Raw genomic sequence first — 12,935 nt, 5'->3', positions numbered from 1 at the left:
TCTCGAGTTTTCGGGTAGCAATTTCAGGCCAAGTGTGCTGACCACACCGAAAGCCAGGGAAACTGCTCACCTCGAGTCCTCTTTGTGACTCGTTTACTTTCTCCTTTTCCATTTATTTTGTATTTTTTCGTGAGCTCCTTTTTGTGGCATTGCCTTTTATTGTCCTTCCGCCTTCGACTTGTTGTTAAATTTTTCGTAATAATTAATTTTTTTTTCGTTTTCGTTTTCCCTTTTGTCGGTGCAAACGGTTTTTTTCTTCTTTTTTGCCAAAAGGGAGAGCCACTCCCTTTTTATTCGGCATTCGAGCCGCTCAAGTGATTTTGGCGCCGACTGAGTCCTTTTGCTTAAATGTGTTTTTCATTAATTTTCTAATTTTAGTCGACTGGCTTATGTCGGGATAAGAGATGCGACGAGAAATTCAATTAAAAAAGTGAAATCATAGGAGGCAAATATTTATGTATTCCCAGGAATGTAATAAGAAATCGAAGGATGGGAGGTCATGGGTAGTCGGGTGGAAATGATATTATTGCTTATGATAGAAAGTCGGGAATCTTTTTTATTGTTAAAGAAACTAAGCATTACCTTCACTGCGATTTAAATCTTTTTTTTGTATAATTTTTGTTGCACCCGCTTTTTGTTTAAATACCGGACTTTAATGTCTGAAATTTCCCGTTCGATTTTTAAGCACGAATAAAGGAGCAGCTTAACTTACGAAATGACTGAACATTTTATCCCGCAGATATTTTCTCTTTCACCCAATCCCTTGTGCACTTTAATATCATATATCATTGTGACTGTGCGCTTTTCAGCCATCCATGGATGGAATATTGGGTATTGTGCCTCATATATCTGCCACATTGTTTGACAGCTGAACGAATTTGCACAATCAATAAAATGGATTTCGGCTTTGTCTTCCTTTTGTCCTCTTTGCCACAGGATGCAAAGTGGTAAAGGACGAAACGAAACGAAACGGGGTTAAAGTCGAGTGGCTTTTAATTGTCGCACAATTTGTCGTCTCATGCGGGAAAGTTAACAAATGATGCTGGAGGTATTCTAATTTTCGGGATTTGACAATGATGACAGCGGAAGTGTGTGGAACTTGGCTTCGGATTTGGAAACCAGTTCAACACTTTGCCAGCGGTCCCTCTGTGATGTCCTGATGAGCTTGGCAGCTGTTTAATTCCTTTGTGGGTGAAACAATAACGAACTTGGCTTTGTTTCACTTGCATAATGAGAAGTTGGCCCCTCCTCTGATACCCCAAACCCCCTTGCTTAGCTCTGTTCCAACGCATCTCAATTTATGCGCACGTCTCGCGCAAACAAATCAAAAAACGCGAAGGATGCATAATGAGCTGACATCCTTATCCTGCGTCTTAGTCCCCGAGCAGCCCGATCCCGGCCCTTCTCCACTTGGCCTCCTGTCTGCTAACGCCTTCATTAGCCGCCAACCACGCCCCCCACCGTCTTGGCCAAATAAAGTTGGCGCGCATTTGCATGCAAGGCGAACGGAGGGCGGCAAGACAAAAACCGCAAAGGCAGCTCGCAAATTTATGCGCTTTATTAAAATGAATGCAAAATGAGTCGAGGAAGGGAGCCTGCTCCCAGCAGAGCAACAAAAAAAAAGAAATATATATTACGGGTAATACAAAATTGTAATTATTTTTAAAAAAATAACAAAAAGTTATTTGAAAAAGATTTTCGAAAAGACGAATTAGTATCCAAAATAAATATTAGTAGGTATAAAAATAATTTTATAAAATAAAAATATAATGAAACTCTTTAAGTGTATCCCAAACTGCCGTGAAAATGAAAAGAAAAGCGCTAAAGGAAAAATGTTAGACGGCGGCAGACCACAAAGAGCACACACAAAGCACAGAAAATGTTGCCTACTTCATGCTAAAACACTGGGAAACGGGTGAAAGAAACGAGCTGACCACAAAGCGTGTTGGCTGCCGCTGAATTGCTGTTAGCGAGTGTTCACTGCATTGTTTTAGACACCCCCCACCTTCGAATAGAGTTTTGCCAATTGGCTGCGCAATTTTAATTAAAAATGTACAACGCCGAGGGGCAGAGCAAATTCAGCGAACAGAAGTCAGAAGAAAATGGCACAGAATTGGGTACTAAATCAATAAATCGGTGGGGTATAAAATCGACATATATTTTATAAATGTACATTGTGCATTCATAAAACCCCATGGTTTCCTCTCAATCGCATTCAATGCAGTTAAATCACTTAAAATACTTGACCAACTTTAAAGCCTAAAGCCAAATTGCATTACAGCAATCAATTTCATAAGCAGATTATTTAAGTAATCCGTTTAAAGAGCATTTGTTCAATTAGGAAATTTAACAGCTATAATCGCATTTTTTTCAATGGCAATCTCTTTATTTTCAGGACTCTCTCGCAACTCTCCCAACGATTGCGGGCCTATAAGAAGCGTAGGAGGGCTTCGTCGGCGGTTCCAGGACGAGATCGACGTTCCGGTCACGAGGATGCCGACGAGGATCTGGACGACACTCCCACGTCGACACTGCGCCGGCACAAGCGTCACAATAGCCTGCCCAAGAATGCGCTATATCCGCGACACACCACCGTACAAGAGAGCCTCGATGACGACGACGATGACGTTGACGGGGAGGAGGAGGATCTCAAGGAGCAGCAGACCAAGTTCTGTCACTCGGACACCGAACTGGATCCACCGCAGAAGGCGGGCAAACAGTGCCACATTGGTGGCCCAAACCACCAGTCGGACTACCTGCAGCTGCCCTCCGTTTGCACCTGTCCCTATTTCGGCGATCGGCCGCTCCAGAATTGCGTGAAAACGGCCGAGGTGAAGATCATCTCCTCGGCCTTCCGGGTGACCACCACCACGACGACGGCGGTGAGCAGTTCGCCCAGCGAAATGGAGCTGCTCATGTGCACAGGTGGTGGCACCAAAAAGTCCCTGACCTCCAGTGTGAGTGCCGGAATGACAGGAGGACCAGCAGGACCTCCACCTGCCACCGTTGGCTCCACACTCAGTCCGCACTCGGCCCACAATCAGGGCAGTTCCCTGACGGTTCAAAGCGATGGCAGTGGCTACCTGGCTGCCCCGGGAACTCCCTGTCCCGGCAGACGAAAGCTGAGCATCTCGAAGACCGCCTCGGTGGTCACCTGGGATTCGAGTCGCCATCGCCGGCGGGGCAGCAGCTTTGGCGGCGTGCGAACATCCTTGCTGCTGACGCCCACCAAAACGGCCACCGCCTCCACCGCTTCGTCCACCCCGCTGAGAAGATCGGCCACTCTGAGGAGCCACCAGAACATGAACTACCAGGGACAGGGAGATTGTGGAGCGGGCAAGACCAGGACGACCACTTCGTCGCCCTGCATGTTGCAGCGACAGCAGACAGTGCGGTCGCATCACTCGCGCAATTCCAGTGTGATCTCCCGGAACTCCTCGCGCCACGGCAGGATCATCCGGCTGGAGCAGAAGGCCACCAAGGTGCTGGGAGTGGTATTCTTCACCTTTGTGATCCTATGGTCACCCTTCTTCGTCCTCAATCTCCTGCCCACGGTGTGTGCGGAATGCGAGGAGCGCATTAGTCATTGGGTCTTCGACGTGGTCACCTGGCTGGGCTACGCCAGCTCCATGGTCAATCCCATTTTCTACACCATCTTCAACAAGGTGTTCCGGCAGGCGTTCAAGAAGGTCCTGCTCTGCCGGTATTCCAGCACGAGTGCCTGGCGACCCAGCAGATAGCAGACGCCCGTGAAGCCGGGCAAACTCAAGGCGAATCCCCACAAGTGCGCCAGTGTGGACTTTCAGGATTCCACAGCCCCGGTGCGGGGAGTCCTCAAAAGAAGTGTGGCGGTGGCAAGTGACATATAGGTCTGTCGGTCATTTCGCCTGCGGTCCACCGCTCAACGTGTCGTATACGTAATCTCGGAGGAATGAGGAGGAATGCATCCCATTCCGGCGCTCGCACGTGTTTCCTTGGGGCTTAAACGCTTATGTGCCTCTAATTAATTTCAAATTCAATTTGCATGCCATTGAAAACACATGGATCCCCGCAGGATTGCCAAGGGTCTGGCTTGGAAATGGGATGAGATGGGATGCGATGGGATTAAGCTGGCCGCAGACAACAGCATAACGAGCATAGTGCTCTACTCTTGTGGTTCCTCGGCGAATTACGATTTCCCTGGGCTTTCAGCAGACGGTGAGAGGATGCAATTAATTGCGGAATGTTTGTTTTGGAATAACATAATCCCGGAAACCGCATTAACTGTTTTGTGGTCGAGTTGAAGTGCAAGTGCACAGAAAACTCCAACAATCTACCGGAAATTCCATTGTGTCCTTCAGACTAAAGGTGCAGAAAACATCGATGTTTCTGGTTTAACATTTAATTTTCTAACCAGAAATTAAACGATTTAATACCAGCTCTTTAAATGCTCCGCAAACATAGGAAAAAACCAAATGTCGCTGTGCCAAACTTCAATCGATAAACGAAATTTTGTTTCGGCATTTGGCAATTATGCATTAAATTTATGGCAATTTCGCTACCCGCAAATGCACAAAGAATTCCATCGGTATCCATTAAAGTAACCGACACGTACACAAATCCACGGCAATTTGTGACTTTTGTTGTTTGTTCGTGTGGCCTCCGCTCTTCGGCCGGCAGATTGCTATTTTTATTTGAAAAGTTCATTCATTTTGTTTTATTTCTGTGGCCAAATGAAAAATTTCAGCTGGTCACGTAAGAATTTGACGGTCAGGATGTGGACGAGGATATCCAGTAGGTGAAAGCCGGCGGCCAAGTTGAACAAAAAAAGCAGAAGGCATCGGAGCAGCTGGCTGAGAAGGCTGAAGGACATCAAACAACAAGGGGCTAACTGTAATAACGAAAGCCGGATGAAAGTTTCCAATGTGCTGCCAAGTTTAAAAGCCCCAGATGAGCGGTTCGCTTTGGATGGGAATGGCAGATGATGGAGATGGGGGGCAAATGATAGGTAATGACGCCATTAGTGGCAGCCACTCAAAGGCCCGATGTCTCGATGACACCTCACAAAACAGCCGGCAAAATTTGTACCATTTTTGCTGACAAATTTTTAGCGCCTCCCCCGCTCCCCGAAAAACTTCGCTCAGCAGGCGACGTCGTCGTCGTCGTCGCTGGAAAATGCTGAAAACAGACATAAGGAAACCCCCGTGGCACTTGGAAATTTATAGCAATTTTATCGCCGGCGGAAATATTTTTTCCACTTCATTGAATCCCCGGCAGGATCGGCTCGGTGGCAAAGTGTCGCACTCGGGGAACTTCATTGAACTTTAATGGCAGGCCGTTGGGCAAACAACAAAGGCCGTCAGAGACAGTCGTTTGGCCAGGTCCTAACCCCACTTCCGTTTCCTCAAGCGGGGAGAGGTCCTTCCGCTGATTCGGCAACATATGCTCGTTTGCAGGCGGGCAAATAAAAAACTAACAGCAGGAAATCCATTACAGAAGGCCGAATACCTTGGAAAAGTTTCTCAAACTCTGATTTTTCAGCAAAGAGTGCAAATACTGGATTATCAGCAAGTTTCTTATTTTTATACCCGTTACTCGTAGAGTAAAAGGGTATACTAGATTCGTGCAAAAGTATGTAACAGCTAGAAGGAAGCGTTTCCGACCCCATAAAGTATATATATTCTTGATAGGGTCACTAGCCGAGTCGATCTAGCCATGTCCGTCTGTCCGTCTGTCCGTCTGTCCGTCTGTCTGTCTGTATGAACGCTGAGATCTCAGAAACTACAAAAGCTAGAAGGTTGAGATTTCCCACACATATTCTTTGGCTTCCTACGCAGCGCAAGTTTATTTTAGCCGAGCGCCACGCCCCCTCTAACGCCCACAATCGCCCACTAACGATTTTAAAATGGGTCCTGCGCCCACATCTTTAAAGATTTCCGAGAAGTATAAATGCAATTTTGTTGTGTATATTTATACCTATCGAAATGTAGAAGACATTTTTCAAATCGGACCATTCATTAAAAAGTTATACGCTTTATAAATTGTCAACATATATCTATCTCCCTCGCACTCCCTTTAGCTGAGTTACGATTATTAGTCGGGACACCAACCCGACACAGCGTTCGCACTTCCTTTAGCTGAGTGACGGGTATTAGATAGTCGGGACACGAACCCGACTATAGCGTTCTCTCTTGTTTATTTCCAAAATTGCTAAATTTCAAAGGTGATTTCCATGGTTCTAAGGTTTTATTACAAAACTTTTATAAATATTTTGGGACTCAGCTTCAGATTACAACAGAATTCTGAGCTAAAGTACTTTCCTGTGACCACTAACTAAAAACTTTTCCAGCTTTATTGAACTGCTTAAAAAGTTGGAAGAACTTTTAAAGTTACCAAAAGGCAAAAACCTAAACAATAGACAAGTTTTTGATAGTAGAAAATACTCAACACATTGCATCAAAATCACATAAAACCTAGAATGAATTCACAATAGCATAAGTTTAAAACGAATTTAAAACAAACTCACAGCAAATTAAATATAACATTTAATCGATGTTTTGAATGGTAAAAAAATAAAAACTACCTATTAAGATGTATATTGTAGATTTGATCATTGGTTTATGAAGTAAATCAAGAAAGGGGAGCATTGTGACAAAACGCTTTTACCAGTAGTCCTAGCTATAAGAAAGTGGCACTTCGCCGATGCAAACTCTGAACCTAAACTGATCTATGGAATAAGTAACTCTTGTAAATACCAACTACCAACAACAATAACACCCTTGGGGCAATCAAGTTGTTTATTCTTTGTGTGCTAGCTTAAGGGAGTGATTTCTGTAGAAGATGAAGATCCCATCAAGCCTTGCCCTGATTAGATTAGAATGTATTGTAGCTTGATCGGGATGTTTTGTGATTTGTGGATGGAACATAGATGGAACATATTTACGATTGTAACTCAAACTATCAAAAAAACCTACAGGACAATGGGTAACAGAGAGCATTTTCTAAGGGGTCAAACTTAAGGTTTCCGCACTGCGAAACTATCGAATTTGTAAAAGAATCTAGAAAAGTAACCCGAAACCAAGCTCAAGTTTTACATAGATATTTGGCCTAAGCAGCTGAATAAATCAAAATTGCTTTCGCCGGGACAGATAAAAAATAAAAATAATTATTAATAGTTAAAAAGAAAGTCTTAATAGCCCGAAGTGACATATCCCCGTGTATAAGTGTGTATTTTATGATAGCCATAGCGAATCCTTCCTAACCTAAGTCAAAGACACTGAATCGTAGATAAACAAATATGTGAAACATATTAGCTATAAAGTATTATGATTTGTACAAATGTTTTCTGATTGTATTTGATTTGTATTAAATGTGCATTACATAAATGTTCGGCAACTGAGTTTTATTATAATAATCAAATAATCATTATTAATGGTGATGATGATTGGATTCTCACATGCGCAACTCAACAAACCCCTGAATTTTTTTACCTCTGAACTATTTAAAAATGTTCAATTAATATCGCAACAAAAGTTACTTATTCTTACAATTTATTTTCCTTTTAAGGCTTACAACTTGTAAGCATTGTCTACTTTTGCGGTCAGGTATCTTTTCACAAAGTTGGAGCTCATCTAAGAATAACCATCCGCCTAATTGGCCTTAATCCCGCTTAAGTTGTGGCTTTTTCATGGTTGCATGAAAATAGAATGATTTCCATTGACAGGCGGACAGCGACTGCAATTCAAATTCAATTTCCGCTGCCCACGTTTTGTCCACTCCAACAGCATTGCGTATACGACCAGTTGTCCAGCGTGGGTCGCTGCAAACCAAACAGAACCGAGCTTACTGCATTAGCGTCACAAGTTAAACGATAATGATAATTATTCCCGCGCACTTGACAAATTAATGCACGCTAATGCCGCACAAATTTTGTACTTCAAGAGGCCGCAGAATTTCCAGCAAATCCCCCAACAAAGTCTCAAGTAAAAAAAAAAGAAGCACCGTAAAAAATGAGCAAAGTCGAAATTGCGACTACTCAGCGTCTCTTAATTTTATTTGCAGCGTTAAGGGCTCGTAAAGTAGCGCAGAAAAGCGTAGAGGCCGTTTAATGGATTCCCTTTGCCCTCTGCCCCTTCTGAAGCCCCCTGAAGCCCTCTTCACTTGATACAAAAAAAAGTTGCCATAATAAACGGTTTTTGTGCGAAGCGACAACGCCGCCAACTTGAAATTTCTGGCCAAGAGCGCCTGCGGGTAGGCGGCAAAAAAGGAAAGCATTGCCGAAAACTCTGAAGCACTTTCATGCGCTTTCAATCTGCATATGTGTGTGCTCAAAGGTGCGGGTGATAATGGTACTTTTTTCTTCTTTTTGGTTTTTCCCAAATATTTGCGAGTGCAAGAGCGGCTTTGTGGGGAAAGGGGGAGGGGGCAGGCAGTTGGTCCTGCACTTAAGTCCGCGGGCCTACAACGAAGCGGATAGCGGGAAAAAACCACTCACATTTGTTTGTTTATTGGTCGCACATATCAGAGAAACAACAAAGGAAAGTAAAGCCGTTAAAATATTTTTGTTTCACGAATAAAGAACTCAAACAAAAGTAGTAAGCGACCAATTATTACCCTGTATAGTAAAAGAAAATAATAGATACTTGGGTTTGCGAAAACGAGATATTAGAAATTTTCAGAAGAACCTTTGAAAAACTTAAGAATATTCTTTTCTTAAAAATTCACAAAAAAGCTAAAACTATAAACTATAAGTAATCTAGTACTCAGATCATCGAGGTGAGTTGAAATTGCTATACTTATAGCCTTCAATATCTAATAATACAAAGCTTACAAGCCATCAGCACAAATATCTAACCCAAAAGAGATCCTTTTGCATATTTGCATCAAAAGTAGGAACCTAAAATCAGCTTATGCAGACCACTTGGCTTTGAAAGCCAAGACTGAATGTGTAACAGGATTTCGCAGTCCTCATGTTCAATTGCCAACAAATTGTGTGCAGTTCTGCTGGGTATGCAGGGTATGAAAAGCCTCAGTTGCTGCAGATTCCCAATATAAACCATTGCCTTTCTACCAAATGGACATGCAATCGCACATTTATATGCACATATATATATGTCGGCAGCGGGAAAGTGGGAAAATCATGCCACCTGCCATGAAAACTGTGTACATTGATTGCATTGATTTATGGCCCAGATGCTGCTCCATGCCGCTTGTTGCGCACTTTATGGCCATTTCGATTGGCTCTTTGCATCAGCATCAGCACAAAAGGCTGAATAGCCTGCCTTCTGCCATCTACCAAGTGCCATGCAATTCTGCAACATTTTAAAGCCGCTTTGCGGCAAAAAGCCAAAGCCAGTCCACACAACTGACACACCCACGGGCCCACAAGAATCCACATGAGACTATAGTCACATTATGGCGAATCAAAATCAATCAAATGGCAAGGCGATCACAATGAAGTGGGTGGGGACAGGGAAACGTTTTCCATTGTTTCCATTTCCAAACGAAATGGGGAGAATTTAACTCAAATCTTGCGGAACCTTTTTAATAATTTATCAATTTTTTGGTGAATTAAAATATTAAAAATCTAATATTATCTTCTTTACTTTAAGTGAATAAAATAATATATTATTATAATATTGGTACTTTAATTTATTTATTTGAATGTTTACTGCTCAGATAATAATAATATTATACAAAGGTTTCGTTTTCTTTAATCTTATAGAAAATGGAATTTACATTGTGTTGTATTTTTGTGTACTTGTTTTCAATGGAAATTATTTTAATTGTATAAAAATTAATTTAATATTATAATCATTAATTTTATTTTTTTCGTTTTTTTATGTTTCATTGTACAATAGTTATTTAAGTTAACTCAGTTTAAAAAATTCTATAAGTTAGTTAGACCGAAAATATGTTGACTCCGATTTGATACTCGGATTCAAACTGGGAACAGACTCAAGACTTAGAAGGGCCAAAAGCTGCAGGCGGCTAATTGAAAGCTTGCACCTGAACGTGCCTGACAAATTGTTGAGCAGGTAAAGAACCCGTTAACAAGGATATCCACTCACCACCCAAACGGCTCTCCTTAATGGGAAATTATATGCAATGCGGCTTTGTTTTGTTTCGGCCAGCGTGTGTGTGTTTCAGCCTTTCGGGGGCAAGGGGAACGGGGTGGGGGAATGCAGAGTCCTTTGTCCTGTCCGCAGGCGAATGTCCGTTGGCTGAATTGGTTGCAATTTATGTGACAGCATCAACCGACACAAACACACACACGCATACCTCACATATCGCAAAGCCCCATTTACCTTTATGTTTGCCGGGCGACATTGCGTATGCGACATGTTGCACAATCCAAAGGCAATTGGGCCCTGAATTTGACAATTACTCGCCTCGATGTGGACAATATGTAAATGTAATATAAAGTAGTAATGGAATTAGCCAAACAACGGCCAAGCCCTTTGACATCGGCAGTTGGGGCTGTCCTGATTAGATTACCGTCCCCCATAATGATGATGGAACATAATTTTCACAGGTGCCTTCTGCCTGGTCCCTACTGAAGTGTGAATTGAATCAGAGTTCATTTGATCACGGCTCAAGTAGAAAATCATAATGACTTTAAATTATGCCAATTTTGCTACCTAACCTAAGAGAAATCTTATATGAATTTTAATTATTATTTGGAAAGTAGATGTTTAAAAGTAGATGGATAAATAATTTTTTTTCTTGTTATTACTTTGATAATATTTATAATTTCCTATTTTATTACTTATTTATATTTTTTTTAAATAAATGAAATTTTTTAAGAAAACATTTATGCAAATGGTTCTTTGGTACATTTTATAAAGTAATCATAGAGCTTTTTTGTAGATGCATCACAAAGCAACAAAAATAAACCGCCTAATCACAATCTAGACTATTTTAAAATCATAATATTCCGCATCCTCGACAGCTGTCTTCCGTTTGCCCGAGAAAAACTCGAGTGTGAGTTGACAAGCCGGAGGTGATGGGGCCTAATATTGATTGCTTTCAATTAAAATACCGCCAGCTGACTGCCGAAAAAGTTGACACGGCATGCCTTTGTGTTAATTTAATTTCAAGAGACTACTTCAAAGTTGTCGACTGAGGGAGGGGCCGAGTGCCGGGATATTGACGGCATTGCCTGCGGCTAGATCCTGTCAATTCTATGCGGGCACTCTAGACAGTTTTTGTTGGCCCATTGCCAGGCCACTGACAGCAGGATGGAAAATGGACAGGATCGGGGGAAAGTTCTGTTTTCACTCATCCACTCAACTTTAATTCACTCAGTAGGAGCTATGGTTTAAAATTGAATTTGTTTTTTGTGAGCTTTTTATGTGAAGCTAATGGGACGAAACAAAATAAACACCATTAACATATAGTTGAAAATCCTTTTAAATGTGCAACCAGTAAAAAATCCTTTAACTATACTTTTTCTCTGTAAATAAGTAATATAGATTGTAGTGAGCAGAGTTCAATTGGCTATTTTGAAATGAATAAATAAATGCCTTTCCTAGTTCGTTTTTAAGCTGAATACTTACTTGTCATCGCTGACTGGCCAATTTTAATTCGAAATTGGAATATTCATATACTGGCATCAAAGAAGACATTTTTTTCCAATCATTTTATTATTAAATTCTTTCGATAACCTTTTTTAATGAGTTTCTTTTTCCAGGGAGATATCCTGGCTAATGCTGTCTATATCTGCAGATGGTTTGATTTATCCGGGCAATCATTGCGCCAGCTTATTTCTCCATTTATGGGCTTTGGCCCGTAGTCAATGCAAATGCTCCTGCCATTCGAATGCATTATTTTTCCAGCTAAACCCATGGAGACCAGGCACTTTGGTAGTAGGTAGTTTGGCCCTCCTACCTCCCGTTGCCTTGACAACTAGCTGGTTGGCATTTGTGGGGGAAATATGGCAGGACATTTGTCTGCGGACCGGCAAGCTCAACTGTGCAGTGCGCTTATCAAATATCGTGTAATATAAATGTCCTGCTGGCCCCGGCAGACACGCATAAAGGTAGTTAGCGTGGAGGGGAAACGGAAGTGAAAGTAGAAGTGAGGAAAGTGAAAGGCATTTCCGCAGACGAAACCGAACCGAGCAAGAGCACAAAAAGCACAATACAAAGGGAACAAAAAGGTAATCATCTAAGCGCGATGGGCGCCCTAAAGTAGGCGGCAAAAAACTGAAACAAATGAGTCTCTATAAATACACACGTAGCAATGCCCCATTCACATTCGCATTCCTCATTCTCTGTTTTCCATTTCCCATTTTACCATTTCCCACATCCATCCACCCGGATCCGAAAGTTATAGCAAGTCACCGGGAAAAGAAAGAAAACTTTTCGCTATGTGGGTGTCTGGGTATTTGTGTCTGTGACACAATGAAAAATGCAAAGCGCAAATGAGTTGAAAACTTTGCCATAAGTTTGTGTGCGTACGACGTGCAATCGCAAAATTAAAGGCGACTTTTAGGCTTCTTACAAAATCTGAGAACTTTGTTCAACAGATACGCGTAGACATTACAGGCCAATTTTGAGTGGGTACATTAGCTTTCAAACTTAGCCTCGTCAAAGGGAATATTTGCTTGCCTTTCTAGGCTTAGTTTTTTGGACAGAATACAATGCAGTATTTGAAGGAGGAGAGCTTTTAGTATAGGTACAAAGGGAATATTAAAACATAAATAAATAATAAATAGTTAAGGTACCATTAATATTTTGCCCTTCTAGAGAGCATCTAATTATCGCCTTTCAGAGAGCTTTCACTTTCGAAACGGGAAGTTCCCTGAAAAAGGGCTGTTTATCAGTGACAAGCCAAGGGCAACAGAGACATGGGACTTATAGCCGCTTTTCGCGGAGGTTCGTTAGCTCGTGCTGCAAAATGTTAAGTAAACATTGGGAGGCGGAAACGCAAATATTATTTGCATTTTACTCGAC

The 12,935-nt window shown here is 41.9% G+C and overlaps 1 protein-coding gene across 1 annotated transcript in view; it reads left to right on the top strand.

Moving 5' to 3' along the window:
• 5-HT2B (5-hydroxytryptamine receptor 2B) overlaps positions 1-5,552 on the top strand; it is a 47,017-nt gene extending 41,465 nt beyond the window's left edge. The window contains 1 exon segment of the mRNA XM_044394061.2: positions 2,396-5,552. Coding sequence (XP_044249996.2) covers positions 2,396-3,869 — 1,474 coding nt within the window. The 3' untranslated portion in view covers positions 3,870-5,552.
• The last annotated feature ends 7,383 nt before the right edge of the window (positions 5,553-12,935 follow it).

The sequence above is a fragment of the Drosophila takahashii genome, chromosome 3R (assembly GCF_030179915.1).
Source record: "Drosophila takahashii strain IR98-3 E-12201 chromosome 3R, DtakHiC1v2, whole genome shotgun sequence".
Taxonomy (NCBI): Eukaryota; Metazoa; Arthropoda; class Insecta; order Diptera; family Drosophilidae; genus Drosophila; species Drosophila takahashii.
Note: the sequence above shows the minus strand (reverse complement) of the source record. Positions and strands in the feature narration are given on the sequence as shown.